General features: G+C 35.6%; 1 protein-coding gene across 12 annotated transcripts in view; it reads left to right on the top strand.

Annotated features, from left to right (window-relative positions):
* The window catches only part of PTPRK (protein tyrosine phosphatase receptor type K), a 566,426-nt gene that overhangs the window by 508,060 nt on the left and 39,668 nt on the right, over positions 1-18,698 (top strand). For 4 of the 12 annotated variants that reach the window (XM_058735206.1, XM_058735207.1, XM_058735204.1 and 1 more), the window contains exons 14-16: positions 14,818-14,956; positions 15,987-16,028; positions 18,003-18,032. In XM_058735206.1, coding sequence (XP_058591189.1) covers positions 14,818-14,956; positions 15,987-16,028; positions 18,003-18,032 — 211 coding nt within the window. The remainder of the gene's footprint in view (positions 1-14,817; positions 14,957-15,986; positions 16,029-18,002; positions 18,033-18,698) is intronic. The other 8 variants (XM_058735211.1, XM_058735210.1, XM_058735213.1 and 5 more) reach the window with 4 other exon arrangements.

The following is an 18,698-nucleotide window of genomic DNA, read 5'->3' as shown; positions in this document are numbered from 1 at the left end:
GATGGGTGGAATAAGTGATGGGGATTAAGGAGGGCACTTGTGATGAGCACCGGATGATGTATGGAAGAGCTGAATCACTATATTGTACACCTGAAACTAATATTACACTGTATGTTAACTAACAGGAATTTAAATAAACAAACACTTTTAAAACAAGGTACAATAGAGCCTATAATTTCACCTGATTCTTCGTTTGTAACTTCAGCTGGTTTTGTCAAGGTAGTTGGAAATCAGTGTTAAGCTGAGAATTCTGGAGTCATTGGTGATATGCACATGTGACATTATTATTAGTAAATTATTATATAATAACAATAATTTGTTGAATAGCTTTACAGATCTTTTTCATAAATTATACTTGATTTTCCAGATCTCAGGCTTTGCGTTGCCTCTTCTTTTTCCTTGTTTCTGCAGATCCCACTACTCTGTTCACTACAGAAAGGAGAAGTTCTGTATTTTTAAAGCAGAAAAATGTATAGAGGATGGGATTTTATAAGTGATTAATCTCTGTGTCAGAGCGTGTTAGTTGATGCAGTGATATCAAGTAAAGATTAGGCAAGATTCAGCTCTACCAAGTATGTGTCAACTTTGTAAAAGAGCACATTTGTCTTTGAAAAGGCTTGACTTTTCTATATTTCACAAATTTAAAAACCTATTGGGTGAGGGGGAGGGTTTAGAAAAGAAATATGCTCATAAAATTTAAGGGCTCAGTGAAGTCCAAGAGAAAGAGCAAGTTCACACAGAAGTTAATGCTTAAGGGTTGATCAACATCATACAAGAAAGGTAGGTTTTCCAGAGGATACTGAGGACTGGTAGGCAAGCTGTGTGATCCGGTGATACTGGGGGGCAGTGTCTCAGATCCTCAGAGATCTCTTCAGAATATATACAAGTCCTTCTCTCTCTCCATCAGCGGAAGTCCTTGACAATAGCAGGACTCATTTGGAGTGAGGCGCTTAGAAACCAGCTTTAAGGCATTCAGCGCAGTAAGTGGAAGAAGTAAATGAACAACGCATTCAGTGAGTTCAGAGGTAATTGAAAAAGTAAATACACCAAAGGTCAAAGAAAAATGAAGCCACTTATTTTAAGACTGCTGAAAATTAGATTTTAAGGGAAGAGAAGTAAAGGGGCCAAAATTTGGAATGGCAAAAAGTCAATTTAAAAATTGGTTGCAGTAAAATATGAAGCGGAGATAGAGGAGGGAAGTATATTGTGAAGAGTACGGGGGAGCTGAAAGCCCCACCGATAGGCAACGAGAATGAATTTATACCACCTACTTAGCTTATGGAATGGTGGGCAAAAAGTTAAGTAGCCTATTTCCATTTACACTGTAAAACTATTTCCCAAACAGCAGCATGCAGATTGTTAATCTGCAAATCGCTAACAGAAGTGAGGAGTTTGGAGGTGACCTGTGTCCTGAATCCTCACTCTTTACTGGAGAGTGCAGGTGCTAGAGTATGCTCACCAAGAAGACAGATGAGGAAAATACAGGAAGAAAATCTTTAAGAGCTTTCTTTACGATTATTTCATTTAACACTTAGAATAGGTAGAGAAGAATGCTATGCCCATTTTATAGATAAAGAAACTGAGATTCAGAGATGTAATGGAGCTTCCCCAAGTCCATATAATCAGTGAATGGTGACCTCAAAAACCCTTGCTCCTCATAAAACTCCAGCCTACCTTTTTCAGGCCGTGATTAAAGCGCAGATCAGAAATAGGACCGATAAGTGCATAGGAATATAAGAAGAGAAAAGTGAGACTGAAGGAGTAGGGAAGGCTTCACTGAACAGATTGAAATTTCTTATCAAAAGGGTCCTATTTGGATGATGGGAGGGCATTGGCTGTTAAAAAAAGAAAGGTTCATTATCTAAAAGTAGATGAAATGTAGTAAATTAAAGTATCCTGGATGTCAGTGTTTGCTAGATATTTTGAACAGTGCAAATTGTGAAATGTAGCCTATGCTTGGATCGTTTGAGACAATCAAGAGCCATTTGAAAATGTGGCTCCTGTCTCTTCACTCAAGGCCAAAAGATATTTTAGGATTAAAAACCCAATCTCAAACTCTAAAGCATTTATTAATAATTTAGACTTTAAATTATCCTGGAAAAGCTGGAACTCAAATAAAATCACTTTTTAATCTGGCTCCTCTGTACAATATTAAGGCAGTCTTTAATTTAGTAAATAAACACCTGTGAAAATGGCAGTGCAACCTCTATTAATATGATTTAAACCATGTTGTGTGTTCTCCTGAGATATGCCAGATTAATGCATTATCCAAGCCTTGGTGGAAAATGACCTGCTGAAAATGAAAGTAGAATTCATAACTAAAAGCAGCCCAAATGCAGCTAATCTTAACCCCTCATTTTACAAATAAGGCAAGTAGAAATAGGTTAAAAGGTAAGTCATATTTATTATTTTAGATCACACCACATCCTTCTAACTTGAGCGCTATTAAAGGTTTTATTCATTTTCTATTTTTTTCTCTAATATTTCAAATGATATTACATTCAAATGTGTACTTTTTTCCCCCCTGTTTGTGCTTTGAATGGCATGTTTGGATGACTGGCCTAGATTTGGCATTCTGAGTTCTGTGCCAACAAAAATGTCAAGTGCATTTATTTGCCTTTTAATTAAATGCACTGGATTTTAATATTCCAGATTTTTTTTTTCCCTGAAGAAGAGACTCTCCTGATCCTGTAGTTTATAGGAGAGGAAAAAAAATCACTGACATTATCGTGAATGTCATATTTTTTCACCTAACATTTCCAGATACCCACATATCATTTTATAAACATTTTACTTTAAGGTGCAAATTTTATTGTTCTGTAGACTACTTTGCTACAAACACTACATGTGGATGTGTAATCCAACATCATTTATTTTTACTTGCTCCTTTGACTTTTCAGTAATTCTCACCTCAACCTGCTTTACTCTTAATAGGATTGCTGCCTGTATGTCCCACATGTAGTAGTCACTATATGGAAGATGTAGTTGCTTATCATTTACAGTGTCCCTTTCCTGTACCTTTGGTTTGAATGTGGGCCAGGGTTATGGCATTATATTATTTGTCTGATTTTCTTACTTCCCCAAGTTAATTTTTACTACTCTATTGTTATCCTCTGATCTTCTTTATTAAAGCTTTATTAAAAAAGCATTTTTTAAGTCGACTAGACATCTTCATAATCTCTGAACTCACTTTACTACCTAGTACATAAGCACTGAACTGTCTGCTATTGCTATGCTACACTTGCCCTCATCTCAGTAAAAAAACCACACCTTCCACCTCCCTGTTTTCGTCAGAGAGGTCTTCCCTCACCTTCAAACCTAAAGAGGTCACTGTGTGCTCTGTCTCATTCCCTACTTTAAGTTTTGGCAAAGAACTTCTCAGTGTCAGGTGCTTGTATACTTGTGTATCATCTGCTTCAGAACACAGGGATGTAAACTGCATGAGAGCAGAGATAGTCTCTGTCTTATTCAGTGATGATTCTTCAGAGCCTATAAAGGGGCTGGGAACATGCCAGGGACAATAAATAATTTATTTATTAGTGAAAGAAAGGAAACCCAGGCCTTCTTCACAGAATTAAGATGGGTCATGCAATAGCCACATTATGAAAAGAGCCCAAAAGTCCATCAATTGACAAATGGATAAAGATGTGGTATAGATAGATATAGATATAGATATAGATATAGATATAGATATAGATATATAGATATATAGATATAGATAGATATAGATGTGATATAGATAGATATAGATATAGATATAGATATAGATATAGATATAGATATAAAATAAGAAAAATAAGATAAAAAGAGAAGGAGACAAACCATAAGAGATTCTTAAATACAGAGAACAAACTGAGGATTGCTGGAGGGATATTGGATGGGGAGATGGGCTAAGTGGGGGGTGGGCATTAGGGGGCACTTGGGATGAGCACTAGGTGTTGTAGGTAAGTGATGGATCACTAAATTTTACTCCTGAAATCATTATTACACTACATATATATTACACTATATGTTAACTAACTTGGATTAAAATTAAAGAGAAAAAGAGATGGGTCATGTAAAAAAAAAACTTAAAAAAAAAAACTCTTATAACTTCCTCTAAGAACAGTCCCAGATTTCATCTATCCATCTGTGTTTGAGTTTTTATAGGAAGGATTTGATCTAACTATCAATTTCTTTGTGTTTCTATCTCCCCAACTTTACTTGTTTCTTTTTGTTAGGTAGTGATTGAGGTTGATACCTCTCTGGCATCTTTCTGTCTCTCTGAGAAGACAGTACTAAAAAATATTCCTAAATAGGTGGCTAATCACTTTTCTCCCAAGCGAAATTGCCAGGTGGGAGTCAGGAAGCATGGGCTATATTGTTATGTGTCAATAACTAATACCATGACCGTGAAAAAGGCATTTACTTACTCTCAGGTTTTTTTTAATCTAAAAATCAGAGTTGGACTGTGGTGCTGAATGATTCTAAGAAATGTTTGAGGATGTCAACAAACTAGATACAATTTCATCCCCTTGTGCAAGAGTCCTGTTTTTGCCTCTTTGTAGTACTTGCCACATTCTGCTAATAAGTACAATGTATAAGTGCTTGGCTGTGCTTCTAGATGATACACACTCTGAAGGAAGAGCATTTGTTCATCTTTGTGGTTTTTAGCCTCATACAGTCTTTGTGCCCTGAGGTATTCAACAAATACATAATAAATACTGAATTGTCTCATCAGTATTTCTGTATTTTTAGAAATTAGACTTCTCTCCATTTGCTGTTTATTTGAACTCATACTAGTTATGGTACAGAAATTTAGATTTGGAAAAAGAATTTTATCTGAATTTGATTATATCCATCCTAACCCTTACTGAAGCTTTATTAAGTACCAAGTATTATCCTAAGTATTTTATCCATTTTAATGTGCTTAAGAGAAGGGATGTATCTCTTATTTCTATTTTTCCCATAAGAAAATGGAGGAACTCAGTGGTAAAATAATGTACTTAAGGTGCCCTAACTAGTAAGTGGCAGAGCTGGAACTTAAACCATGATCAGTGGCTTTGTTATAACAAAAATATTTAATGCCACCTGATTAGAGTATTCCTTATCAATATGTTTTCCAGATATGTTAAAGTTCCTTAGCAATTACTGCTATGTAGAACAGTTTTTTTAAAGCATGATTATAGATTTCATAAATTAATTCTTTTAACCTTAGCATGAATGTATTTATTTCCAAAATGTTAAAACTTGAAGCATGCTTTTATGCCACATTATATATGCTTTTATGTAGGCAGTACACTTTGACGAATGATGAACATTTTTGTTATTCATTCATTAAACTGTTGGCCACTGTAAGTCATTGGACATAAGAGATGAAAGATAGTATACCTCTGCCCTCAACTACCTTCTAATCTAGTATATATTGCAGATTTATTGAAAAAAATATTTGCAACACAATTTTAAATGTAGGTTATGGGCAAATAATTAACTGTTCTTTTAGAGATGAGAGGGTAGTTAAGGATTAAGGTCTTGCATAAGCGCTAAAATAAAAATAAAATCCCATGATCTGCCTTCCATTTTTGGATGCCTGGCAGATTAGGTGCTCTGAGGATCTCAGCAGAACAATCATACCTAGGTAGGGCACCTCTTTAGATACATTGCCAGGCTCCTAGCACCTAGGAGAGGTCTCTAAGGACTCAATAGTCTGCCTCCGCCCCCGACCCCCTCCAAAAAAAAAAGTGGGTGAATAGAATTAAGAACAGTGAGCAATAGGTAGAAGGAGAGGTTGGTAGTCCCAGAAAGGGATGCTGAAGCTATATTGTCCTTGAAACACAGGTCCTCAGGCTGGTAACAAGGGGGTTACCCTGCCTGGAACTCTCACATAGAGGCGGTATTCTTGAGGAGAGCAGAGGAGGTCTGAGTCCTGTGGTACCTCATGGTTACTGGCAGAAGGTGATGCAAGTTCTTTTGTAGATGAAAGCATGATGAATTGAGGCCCGCAGGATTCCCATAGACTGACATAAAGCAATTAACTCACAATCAAAGGTCACCAAGCATTCCTGAGAGTAACTCACTGTGAGAGTTAGCAGAAACAACAGATCTGCCTCCCCAAAGGACTACTGCGATTGGGATTGTCACATTCAGAATACCAAAGAGCTGTGTACAAAATAGTCAAAGAAACAAAGTGCAAATCATAAGGATTAGCAAAATACTCTTAGGAGTCAGTAAACAAAGACCCATTTGCAAAGAATCAAATGAAACCTTTAGAAAGAAAAAGCATAATTTTTCAAATTTTAGAAACTCTTTGGATGGACTGCATAGCAGCTTTGACAGAAGTGAAAAGATAATTTATCAGCTGAATTTTAATCCGTAGAAGTTACAGCAAAATATAAAGGCAAGCCAAGATGCTAAGGAAGAGGACCAAGCATGGGAACATGCCCATCATATATTATAACATATTACAGAGCTGTGGTAATTCAAACTTTGTCATATCAGCACAGAATAAGTGTATTACCTCTAAGAAAATAATGGAAAATCCGGAAACAGAATTCATGCATGTTTGCAATTTGTATATGGCACAAAAGTGGTTTTGTAGATCATTGGATCAATTCAAAAGTTGCCCACAGATGACTGGAAATTTATTTGAGGGGGTGGGGGTTAGCGGGGAGACTTGAAATACTTTTCTAGTGTATATTACACTCAGAAAGCAGTTTCAGGTGGATCCAGGATTAAATATGAAATGCATAGTTTTAAAACCTTTAGAGAGAGAGATTGTTGATATAAATTCAAATAAATGATTGATATATTTGACTATACTGAAATTAAGAACTACTATTCATCAGGATATCATAAATAAAGTGAAAGGAAAGCCACCCAATAGAAGATATTTCTAATAAATAACTGACAAAGGATTAGTATCGATACATGAAATAATTTATAATAATACATAAACCAATAAAAAAAAGATGAAAATCAAATACAAAAAAAGGGGGCCAAAATTATGCACTAAGTGTTTCAGAGCAGAGAAGAAATAGGTATAAATATTTCAAATAAGTATCTCAAAAGATAATTTCAATAATCAAATGCATATTAGATATCATTCTCTACCACTAAATTGGCAAAAATCACAAAGTCTGGTAATGCAGAGTGTTAAAATGTAATTCAAATGGAGTTTATGTGCACTGCTGGTAGATATATAAATTCGTAATAATTTACTGTTATCTTACGAAGCTATTTGCAATCATGTAATAGTTGCAGTCCGCTGGATGAACCCACGGGGCCACAGTTTGCCAAACCCTGAAAGAGATGGCGGAGTATTTGGAGAAGGGCTGGTGTTTTTGTATGATTAGGGTATGTGATAGCCTAAAGGAATTGTCAGTAGATGAGATGGAAAGGGTTGATTAGAGTCTAGTTTTTAAAGGCTCTGTATGTCATACCAAGAACTTCTGCCCTTCCTCTTCAATGGAAAGCAGTGAAAAAAGTCATTTAATCACATCTGCATTTTAGAAAACTCATTCTTGCGTCAGTATAAAGGATGAATCTGAGGCCTTGTAAGGGAAGTAGAAAAGCTAGGTGAAAAAGCTAGATGAAAATGGAAATGGAGAATTAAAGGCAGATTTCAGACATAATGTAGCAGAGACACCTAACTGTGTTTAAGAAGTCAGGGAACACACAATTTACCCAAATGAATAAATTTAACTGAATGAAAAGCTTAATGAAAAATGCACATGTAAAATATTTGACCTTCATTAAGTTGTTGTGAGGCAAAAAATATTGTACATGTTTTTTAACCTTTAAGCACATTCCTAAAATGTGATGCTTCTTTTATTGCTTTTTTTTTTTTTAAAAGTGTTTCTATAATTTCTTCAGGATTTTATGTAAAACTTAAACAGTGGTTTTAAAATTAAAAAAAAGAGAATCTAAGACTGCAAGAAGAGGCCTTAAGCAGTGTGAAATTAATTTCAAGTATCTGTACCTTTATTTCATAGTTGTTTAAAGGCTCTATGGACTTCTGAACTATTATTTTCCATATCAGAAATTTTCAGGTAACACCCGTATCTTTATTAAACAAGAATAAACTATATTTTAGTTAACCACTTAAACAAAATATGTGCTATATAGCTGTTTTCATTTTTCACTAAGACCCTGTTTTTTATTGTCAACCATCTGAGAGTGGACAAGTTGCATAAGATCCTATGACATGGTAAAAAAACAGGACTTCAAAGAATCGTTGAGTTAAATAATGCATGCTTCAAGATGCCCGTAAGGCTTAGATGTCCAATGTGGCAGACTGTTTAATTAATAACATGGACTTTACAAAACTCACCATTATATATTTATACAATAGACTGCTAAGATTTTTGAAAAACTGTTTTCTAGCAATGTCAGTTTCCCTATTCATAATTTTTAACTTTTATGTGATGGACCCAAAGGGCTAACATCTGGGCCATCTCCACCTAGGAGGGTAGCATCTACCACTACTTTCAGTACCAGTTTTCACATTTTATAGAAACTTTTCCCATCATATGTCACTTAATATTCCTAAAAGCTATATAATATAGCCACTGTTATTTTTATTTTATAGATGAAATATTAACTCAGAGATGCTAACTTGCTATTTTGATGTCACACAACAAATAAGAGAAGGAGCTGAGAATTAAAATAGGGCCTTACTGATAGTAAGTTTCTGTACTTTCCATGACTCTGGAATTTCCCTGCACTCTGGTTTGGTGGTAAATGGTGGCAGATGGTAGAAGCAGGTAACTTCGTGAAAGAATGGCTAGCATAGGGGCTAGAAGTTTCTAGAGACAGTTCAGAAATGTGTGCCAACCTCCAAACAAGATCTGCATCTGATCAAATCTGTCCTTATGTTTTCTCAGAAGACAAGTGATTTTCTGTGTGCCAGTACATCTACCGAAGGCAGCCTTAGTGTCGTTCTTGTATTTACTCAACCAGTCCTTTCCAGGTCCAGCTGGAAATGCAGTGCTATGCAAAACAAACATGGTCCCTGTTTTTATGGGCTCTATCTTAACAGGAATGGGAAGCCATTGGCAGTTTCCCGTCAGTGGAGTGACATGATACAGTTGATACAGTTGAAGTCACGGACATACTATGTTGCCACACTGTGAGTTGATGTGGAATAGGAAGAGATAAAAAGAGGTGACTACTGTGTAAACCGGGTTATATATGATGTTGACCTGACTTCAGGTAGTAGCAGTAGAGATGGGAAAAGTAGATGCAAGAGATATTTAGGAAGTAGAAGTACTTTGTAACTAATTGCATGAGAAAGAAATCAGTCATCTTTTTGCCGAGGATAATTCCAGTGTTTCCCTTTGGTCCTGTCACAATTATTTTACTTTCAGAAGTATCCCAATTTGGTTTATACACTATGTATCAATCCTGGAAATGAGAGGGAGAAGAGGAATTTGGCCTCGGTGTTTGTCTTGAAGCCCTGCGTGGATAGTTGAGCTAGTTACTGAAAGGGGGTTCACTGGAGGAGGAAGTGGTGTAAGCATGAGATGGAGTTCCGAATGGAGAGGATGTGTCTAAGGTGTCTTCATTGAAGGGAAGGCATTGAAGGGAAGGAATCAGATGGCTGCGTGGGTCAGGAGTTCAGCTCAGAGCCCTGACCCATGGTTAGAGATACATTATGGAGCAATCAGCATGATGGCAGCTGAAGTGATAGAAGTGGATAAAAGTGGATGAAATCACCACACCAGAAGTGTCAAGAGGGCCAGTTCTCTGAGAAACTCAAAGCAGCACCTATTTTTAAGGGAAACAAGGAGGGGCTCACAAAGGAGATCTAGAAATGGGAAGGCAGGGTAATACGAAAACTCCGAGATGAACAAGTATTTGGAAGCCCTAAGAGAGGAGGGTCACAAAAAGGAAAGCAAGCAATGTCAGATGCTATCAAGAGATTGCATACAATGAGAAAATTGTACATTGGACTCAGCAATTAGTAAGTCATTAGCAACATTGGTGATGGTGGATTGGTGGCATTGAGAGACATAAGCGTGATGATAGCATTTAAATTCATGCTTGGGAAGTGAGTGTAAACAATATTCAGAAACATAGCTGAGAAGGAAAGAGAGCACTAGTGAAATACCTGGAGAATTGGCGGTAATTTATGGGATGATGGTGTCTCTAATGCTGCTACAAGATCACCTGCTATATTGTACTCAGAGGCTTCTACCTCTAGTATCCATCTTGAAAATAAATGGAAGAGTGTTTTTACATGATCACAGCTTTTAAATTTAAGTAAATTTGTGTATTTTGGCGGTGTTTGTATATTTTTTAATCTGTATCTTTTACCTAAACTTTTTAGGTAAATTATTTTTAAGTAGTGGGAGGAAGGACACCGTTTATAAAGTGACCTTAACTATGTTGCAAAATCAAAAAAATTCAACTCATAAATTTGCTCAATAAAAATGAAATACTGCCTTCATTTTTTTCTCACCAAAGAATTATGCTGCCTTTGGCTTCAGAACAATGGGAACTCTTCGAATATTTTTTGACAGATAAAAAAAGGAAAAGATTTATGGCAAAGGAAAGCATTTCTGAAAAAGGTGTTCCACATTGCCTTTGTGTATGTGCATAAATTATAAACAGGGCTCAGGGGTGTAGTCACTCTAATAGCTTTTTGCTCTCTTTGAAGAAAATAGAAAATGCTCACTTTGGGGTTACTGCTGTGTTTCCATTAATGAATCTTCTAAGCTTGAATGATTTTAAATAGGATATTTATGTTCCTTGGTTCTAAGGCCAAGAACTTAGAAAACTATGTGTGATTAACGTATCTAAAGTAATAAATTTATGCAGACATTTAATAAAAAATATTGTTAGTAGTAATAATAATAATAAATGTCACAGCTAAAGACTTTAGGGAGGATTCACAGTCAAGGGAAAATAGCCACCAAATCATATGTTCCTGGAGAATTTGATTAGCCTTCTATACTCAGGTTTAATAATGATGTTGAAGCATTGATGAACAAGTCTGCACAAGAGTTGTAATCATGACAGACAAGCACCCTTGCTTCATCTAAATGAATGAACTTGGTGGGGTTTTTTATAACTGCTTGGGAAAAATTAATTGGAGTCCAGTATTTAACAAAGACATGTCTGTAGACTATGACTTTAAAGTAGTAACACTGTTTTACATAATAAGTTATAAAAGGTTCACTACTTTGCACCCTGAATACACTTGCAAAGTTAACAGCATCTTTGGTCAGAAATGTACTTTTAGATTTGGCTTTTTGTTTCTGGAAATATGTTTAGGTTAATTCATCAGCAAATCTACATTATTTAATAAGACTCTTAAAAAACTCTTCAGTCTCTGAATTTGAAATTATTTACCACTCACTTTTATGTCATTTTTATTATTTAATTTCTAAACCCAGCTAGTGTTAAGGCTGACTGTTCATACTCTATGATCATAGTTTATATTTGCACCTGTGTGTGTATCTTCTGAAGGTTGTCTGGCGGGCTTAGCAGTTCTGAAGATTTTTATGAAATATATACTACTTACGGCATGATATCTATAGAAAAGTATCCCATAATAATATGTGTTTTGTCAAATTAAAATAGTGTATTAAATATATATTTAACTCATGGAACAGGAACCGATCTTTCAAGGGTTTCAAAAACATTTAATTCTGTGAGATTGGTCAGATCACAAAGCAATCATTATCGTTACCCTCTGAAAGCCAAGTGTAACCTAGAACCTATTAAGAGTAAGCACTGATTACTGAATAATGATGATTTGTTGCATGCACTAAAGTCTTTTCTAGGGATTTCTACATCAAACATTCTGTCTGTTTGAAGCAGGAACTTTTCAATGCCATTGAGAATTACAAACAGGATATATTCTCTTTAGCTTTATATCCAACTTTGAAATATATGCCACCTGATTTCATATACACTGCTATGTACGTACCTCTAAAATTGTTCTCGGGAAAGAAGAGGTATCCAGTATATTTAATAAGTACTTTGATGACTTGAACTATAATGTGTAGTTGAAATGTGGTAAGCATTGAACTGCTTCTATACATAATTAATAAGATTGGAAATTTCCTGAAGCCTGGATACATGAAAGTGTCAAGTCAAAAAGGAAAACTCCCTTGCTTTCCAGAAGAAACAACCTGAAGGCTTGCCTTTCCTATTTGAGAATAAGAGTTATCAAATACTGGTCTATAGGGAAGTTTTATCCTACCCAATTGAAATAAGATAAATTAAGACAGTTATAGGGAATTGTTTTACAAAGTTAACTTTCTCTAACACTTTTCTTCAAACTATGTTTTCTACTGGTTTTACTTTAACTTACCATTTTATGAAATGACTTTGATATCAGATATGTTAGTTCTCTTTAATTTCCTACTTGGAAAAATTAACAATTAGCAGCCTTTTATCTGTCTCTTTTGGGGAGGAACTTTGGGGGTGGCTGGTTGAGAATCTGGAGCAGATATTTAGATGCAGAACCCGGAGCAAAAGCGCAGGGAGGGGTGCAGAAGCCAGCACAGAAACGCTAAAGAAGGAAGAATTGAAATATAGACATATACCTAATGTTTAAAAAGGAATTTGTTGGGGCGCCTGGGTGGCGCAGTCGGTTAAGCGTCCGACTTCAGCCAGGTCACGATCTCGCGGTCCGTGAGTTCGAGCCCCGCGTCAGGCTCTGGGCTGATGGCTCGGAGCCTGGAGCCTGTTTCCCATTCTGTGTCTCCCTCTCTCTCTGCCCCTCCCCCGTTCATGCTCTGTCTCTCTCTGTCCCAAAAAATAAATTAAAAAAAATAAATAAATAAAAAAAATAAAAAGGAATTTGTAAATTATCCATTGGAAAGATATGAGGTTAGGGGTGCCTGGGTGGCTCAGTTGGTTGAGCGTCCGGCTTCGGCTCAGGTCATGATCTAGCGGTTTATGAGTTTGGTCTGTGAGTTCGAGCCTCGTGTGGGGATCTTTGCTGACGGCTCGGAGCCTGGAGCCTGCTTCGGATTCTCTCTCCCTCTCTCACTGCCCCTCCCCTGCTCACACTCTGTCTTTCTCTCTCTTTCAAAACTAAATAAATATTTAAAAAATATATATGAGGTTAGATTTAGGGGTTCATTTGTTCATTCAGCCACGGTCTCCTCATACTGTGGTGGATGCTTTAAGGCAATTTCCCAAATGTGCCTAATCCTACAAGTCAGCCATACTCCTGACACAAAGATTCTTAGCAGGAGGGGCCCTGAATCTGGAAACATTGAGAAATGATGTTTTAGAAGATAAATGTGTTAGATTTTGTCACTGTGCTTATCCCATTTATAATCTATCCTTGTCTCTAAGCCTCAGATTTACTATCTGCAAAATGTAAGTTTTCGAGGTTAATAAGGTGAAAATATCTTCAGAGGGTTAATGGAGCTTGTAAGTTGACTAAGGTGTATATACCTTTTTCAGTGCTTATTTTTATTTTTGAGAGAGATGGAAAGAGAGCCCATGTGAGCAGGGGAGGGGCAGAGAGAGGGAGACAGAGAGAATCCCAAGCAGGCTCCGCACTGTCAGTGCAGAGCCCAACATGGGGCTTGATATCATGAACTGTGAGACCATGACCTGAGCCAAAATCAAGAGTCAGACTCTCAACCGACTGAGCCACCCAGGAGCCCCAGGTGTATACTTTTTACTGTGTGTATATGGGCTTTGAGAAAGAGGGAAAGTTAGAGGATACAAAGAATTTTTAAATAATAATAAAACAACTTTATCTTTTCAAAGTTCTGTTTCCCAAGTTTATTTTCTGGGTTTTGTTTTTTTTTTTTAATTTTTTTTTCAACGTTTTTTATTTATTTTTGGGACAGAGAGAGACAGAGCATGAACGGGGGAGGGGCAGAGAGAGAGGGAGACACAGAATCGGAAACAGGCTCCAGGCTCCGAGCCATCAGCCCAGAGCCTGACGCGGGGCTCGAACTCACAGACCGCGAGATCGTGACCTGGCTGAAGTAGGATGCTTAACCGACTGCGCCACCCAGGCGCCCCTCTGGGTTTTATTTTTAAAGAGAATATGAAATATTCCTTGATGTATTTGTTTTTCTTTTCTTGCAAACCACGTATTCCTTTCAAATCTTATATATTAAATCATAAACTGACACTTCTTCTACCCGTTAGACAAAGCATTATTTAACCCAACCCCTTGTGTCCCAGACAAGTGCAATTGACAGGTGCCAAACACAGCACCATGCTCTTGAGTTCAGAAGTGTTTGCTGAGTGAGGGGCGCCTGGGTGGCGCAGTCGGTTAAGCGTCCGACTTCAGCCAGGTCACGATCTCGCGGTCCGTGAGTTTGAGCCCCGCGTCAGGCTCTGGGCTGATGGCTCGGAGCCTGGAGCCTGTTTCCGATTCTGTGTCTCCCTCTCTCTCTGCCCCTCCCCCGTTCATGCTCTGTCTCTCTCTGTCCCAAAAATAAATTAAAAACGTTGAAAAAAAAAAATTTTAAAGAAGTGTTTGCTGAGTGAGCCAGCAAACAAATGAATCCCTAAATCTGACCCCATCTCTTTGCATGTACTACTGGCTAAAAATCTTGGCGTCTGACTTTTAAGGACATTTGGAGAAAAAATAGTACCATTCCCTTTGATAATTATTGCTAGGTTTTGTTTTATTTTCATGTGTTAACAAAACCCCTATTCAGGAGGCTTTCTCCTTATCTCGATCCTAAATCCCTTATGCCGTAGTTTAGCACGCTTCTGTATTTATATATCCAGGTTATTTTTATTCAAAGAAAATAAACAAGTTGTCTTTTTGTAGTAATTTTTGGCCAGCACTAATTTTCATCTCTGGGATAATTAGCTGCTTTCAGTAACTTATTTTTTAAATTCATTTAGCAGCAGCAACAGAAGAACCAGAAGTGATTCCAGACCCAGCCAAGCAGACAGACAGAGTGGTGAAAATAGCAGGAATTAGTGCTGGAATTCTGGTGTTCATCCTCCTCCTCCTAGTTGTCATACTCATTGTAAAAAAAAGGTAAGGACTGATTTTGTTCTGTCCCATTAACCTACCGTTTATGTCACTAGCTTTCAAATACTTTTTTATTTCCTTAAGCTCTTTTAAAATAGAGCAAACAAGAAGATGAATTGAATTTTGACCATGTTGCCAGCATCTGAGTCTATTTCTCCTGCTTGTTAAATTCTTATTGGTTCTTTGCAGTTTAATTTTGCACTTAAACGTATCCTTCTTGTCAAGTTAACTTTGAAATTAACGTATGAATTTAAATTTCTCAAATGCAGAGACATTTGAGATAGTCATTTACCTTATATTTTGAAATCTTATTTGCTAAGAATGGGAAAAGTATTTATTATGATACTTGAGTTATGGTCTGAATTATTTTGTACTCTTACTCTGTTTTTCTAAGTGTTGGCTACAAGTAATATATGAGAAGAATCTAAACATTGTTTTGTGAAATTGTATATTAAATATTCACTGACTAAATATTTCAGCACTTTAGTATGAAGAGTTTTTTTTTTTTTTTTTTAATTGAGCATTAGTCTTTTATACAATATCAACCAATATCGCCATCTTCTGGAATTATATGAAGATATTAAGACCTACTGGAATTTAAACTGAACTCTGTTCGGGAGATTAAAGTATACTCCTGCTGAAAACCATTTCAAAGTATACAGTCTTTACAATTTGACCTTCTTTCCATTCTATAAAATGTCATTGTCTGTAAGGCATCGTCTTAGAAACTGATACGACTCTCATGTCTTTCCAATCATATGTTTCAGATAATACTTCAATTTGGGAGGACTTGTAAACAAGTCTTTACATGCACAGTACAGTCCTAAAGTAGTTTTGTGTATAGAAGTGTTTGCAATTTATGAATTATATTGAGTATTAAATGATACTGCTTACATTACATTAAATCATAGACTATTCGGATTGCTTTGTACTCAAAATAAATCATTAGCAATATAGATAAGACTCCTACTACATGTTTAATCGTTCCATCAGAGTTTATTTTAATGTATTGCCTCTTTACAATTATCCCCTGGAGATATATATGTTGGAGAAGACACAGCTGCATTAGAAACATTAGGTATGCATTATAGTGTTTTGTGTTAAATTAGCTCCATACGTGCTTTCCCTAACAGTGCTTTCTCTTTTTGCTGTTGTCTACCTCTGTGGTTGGAGAATACATCATATTTGAGACAGGAATACTTAAGTATTTCAGTAATACAAATTTGCCAATCAAGACCAATAAAATGACTGATTGTAACCTTCAGATCTTATGTCTCTATTTAGTTTAAATTTATATTTGGAGAGTTAACTAAACTCTGCTTCAGGATTGCAACTATTCCAGTCCCTTCGGATCAGAAATGAGAGCATGAAATTGGCCTCTGATTATGTCCTCACTCAGTTAGAATTGGGTTGAACTTATTGGTTTTATTTGTTATTATTCAACACTTATTTGTTATTGTAGCCTTCCTTATCCATGGCCCTCTGTTTCATAAATTACAACAACAATAAAAAAAATTGAAACATACATTTCTTAAAGTATACCAAAATAACCTCTAAGCACGATTATACTTGTGTGGGTAAAATGCTCTGACAACTGTCTAAAATTGCATAATGTAACAAATTCTTTTTCTGGTTCATATTTTAAATGGATGGCCTCTCTATTAAAATGCTTAATGTTTGAGTTTTCATAATTATGCATTAATTGATTGTCTTTTGATAGAAAGTATGCCAGGCCTTTTGTTTCTCTTCCTCACCACTACCTTCATGACTAGGAAAAGTGCAACTTTATAGATAGACCAAGTTACGTATTTAGATCTATTTCCTTCTGATAAATATCATAACTAAATTACTTGAATCCCTTATCTAAGCAACTTTGTAATGACTTTCACTCATATGTAGTATGTCTCACATGTATCATGTATGATTTAATCACAAATATGTTTCTTACACCTACACATAGATTTTATAACAGTATTGCATAGCATCAAAGCTTAATCAATTCTAGTATATAATGTTTCCCTTTTAATCCACAAATTTATAACAAAATAATGGAAAAGCAACTATTTTTAGTCTTTTATGATCTTTATTTTTATGGGAAATTAAGTTTCTCAAGACTTTATCCCTCACTGGGAATAATCTACATAGGTATATTTCTCATGTTGAAAAAAAAAAGTTCTATGTATTTTTGGGTTTTGTGTAAAGATATGGTTTGGAATTTAATTTAGTAAAATTCTACAGCTGAGGGTATATATAAAGTAAGTTTTTAGGCTAAGAAAAGGGATAGTGCATCTTTCAAAACGCAATGTCATTTTTTTTTAAACGCTGTTGAATTATTTCCAAATGTATGCCATTTTTTCCATTGGTTTTGTATTATATTTTAAATGTGCAGCATGAACACATTATTAATTCCCAACATAAACTTGAAATTATGTTTCAATACAGTAAATGTTTGTGTATGATATCGTGATCACATACATCTACTGTGGAAATATCTTTGTGTATATATAGTGTATGGGGCATATGTATATTCACATAATATATGTATGTACCTCTGTACCATTAAGATATAATCACTTGTTTAGAAATCTAGATGTCACTCTGCATATATTCTATATGAACCTAATAGATATTTACATTTTGTATCTCAAGAAAACTAGTCAAATTAGTGTACAAGTTCTATACACAGCTATTCCATCTATCATGGCTTTTCGATGGTAATGGATAATAGTATGCTTAACTGCATGTTGAAATACACAATCCATTTAATTTAAACTTTTTCTGGCAGCAAGAGAAATATCAGCATGCTATTTTTTTCCAAATTATGTATTTAAATTTTATTTTCTATTGCTTATCTGTCTAATTGCATGGCAAAAAAATATCTAACAAATGCATGAGCAAATGGAAATGCAAACCAAAAAAAACATGACTTTTATTTTATTTTATTTTATTTTATTTTTTAACGCACATTTTTCTGCTTTATTGAATGTGACAGAGTCACGCTTTTCATTCACCATTGCTTCTCTTTTTCCACTGTCTGTGATTTGCTTGCCAGGAGGAGCTACTATTCTTACTCCTACTACCTGTAAGTAGAAAATGGGTGATATACAACTTTACCTGTGTTAAAGATGCAGTATCCCTTTTCAAAAAAAAACAAGAACAAAACAATTTTAACTGTTTGTGATTTGGGTGATATTTTCTGGACTCTAAAACTATAAAGTTTATCCATTAACTTATTTTGTTAATCTTTTTAAAAAGGGATATTGTATTTCTGTATGTTCAGCTACTTTTATTTATAATTTTCCGCTAGTAGTTTTAGACTAAAGCCCAAAACATCATGTATTTACTTAAGTCAAACCTGTATCTTATAAACATGATACCTCATACTGCAAATCAGGTCAGGTCCGACTGTGATAACATCTCTCTCCACATTTCCAGGAATCCAGGATGGGCTATAACTTTCAGAAGACCTTTGATCTGGTCATCTAGGCAAGCAGTATGCTCTTATAAAAACAAATGGATAAAGTGATAATGTTGCAATGACAAAGAAACAAAACATCTTCTTAGAAAAGAAAAATCGAGTTCATTTATTATAACTTAAACAGGACAATGATTTTGTAAAACCAAGACCAAAAAGAACCCTGTCATCCTACACAAAATATACCAAAGTGTCCATGTATTTCCTTTTTATCTTCCAAACACTTAGCTCAGCAACTGTACTTAAGTATGGAATGTTAGTTTGAGTGAAGAC

This window comes from Neofelis nebulosa, chromosome 6 (assembly GCF_028018385.1).
Source record: "Neofelis nebulosa isolate mNeoNeb1 chromosome 6, mNeoNeb1.pri, whole genome shotgun sequence".
Taxonomy (NCBI): Eukaryota; Metazoa; Chordata; class Mammalia; order Carnivora; family Felidae; genus Neofelis; species Neofelis nebulosa.
This window is presented reverse-complemented; position numbering and strand designations above follow the sequence as displayed.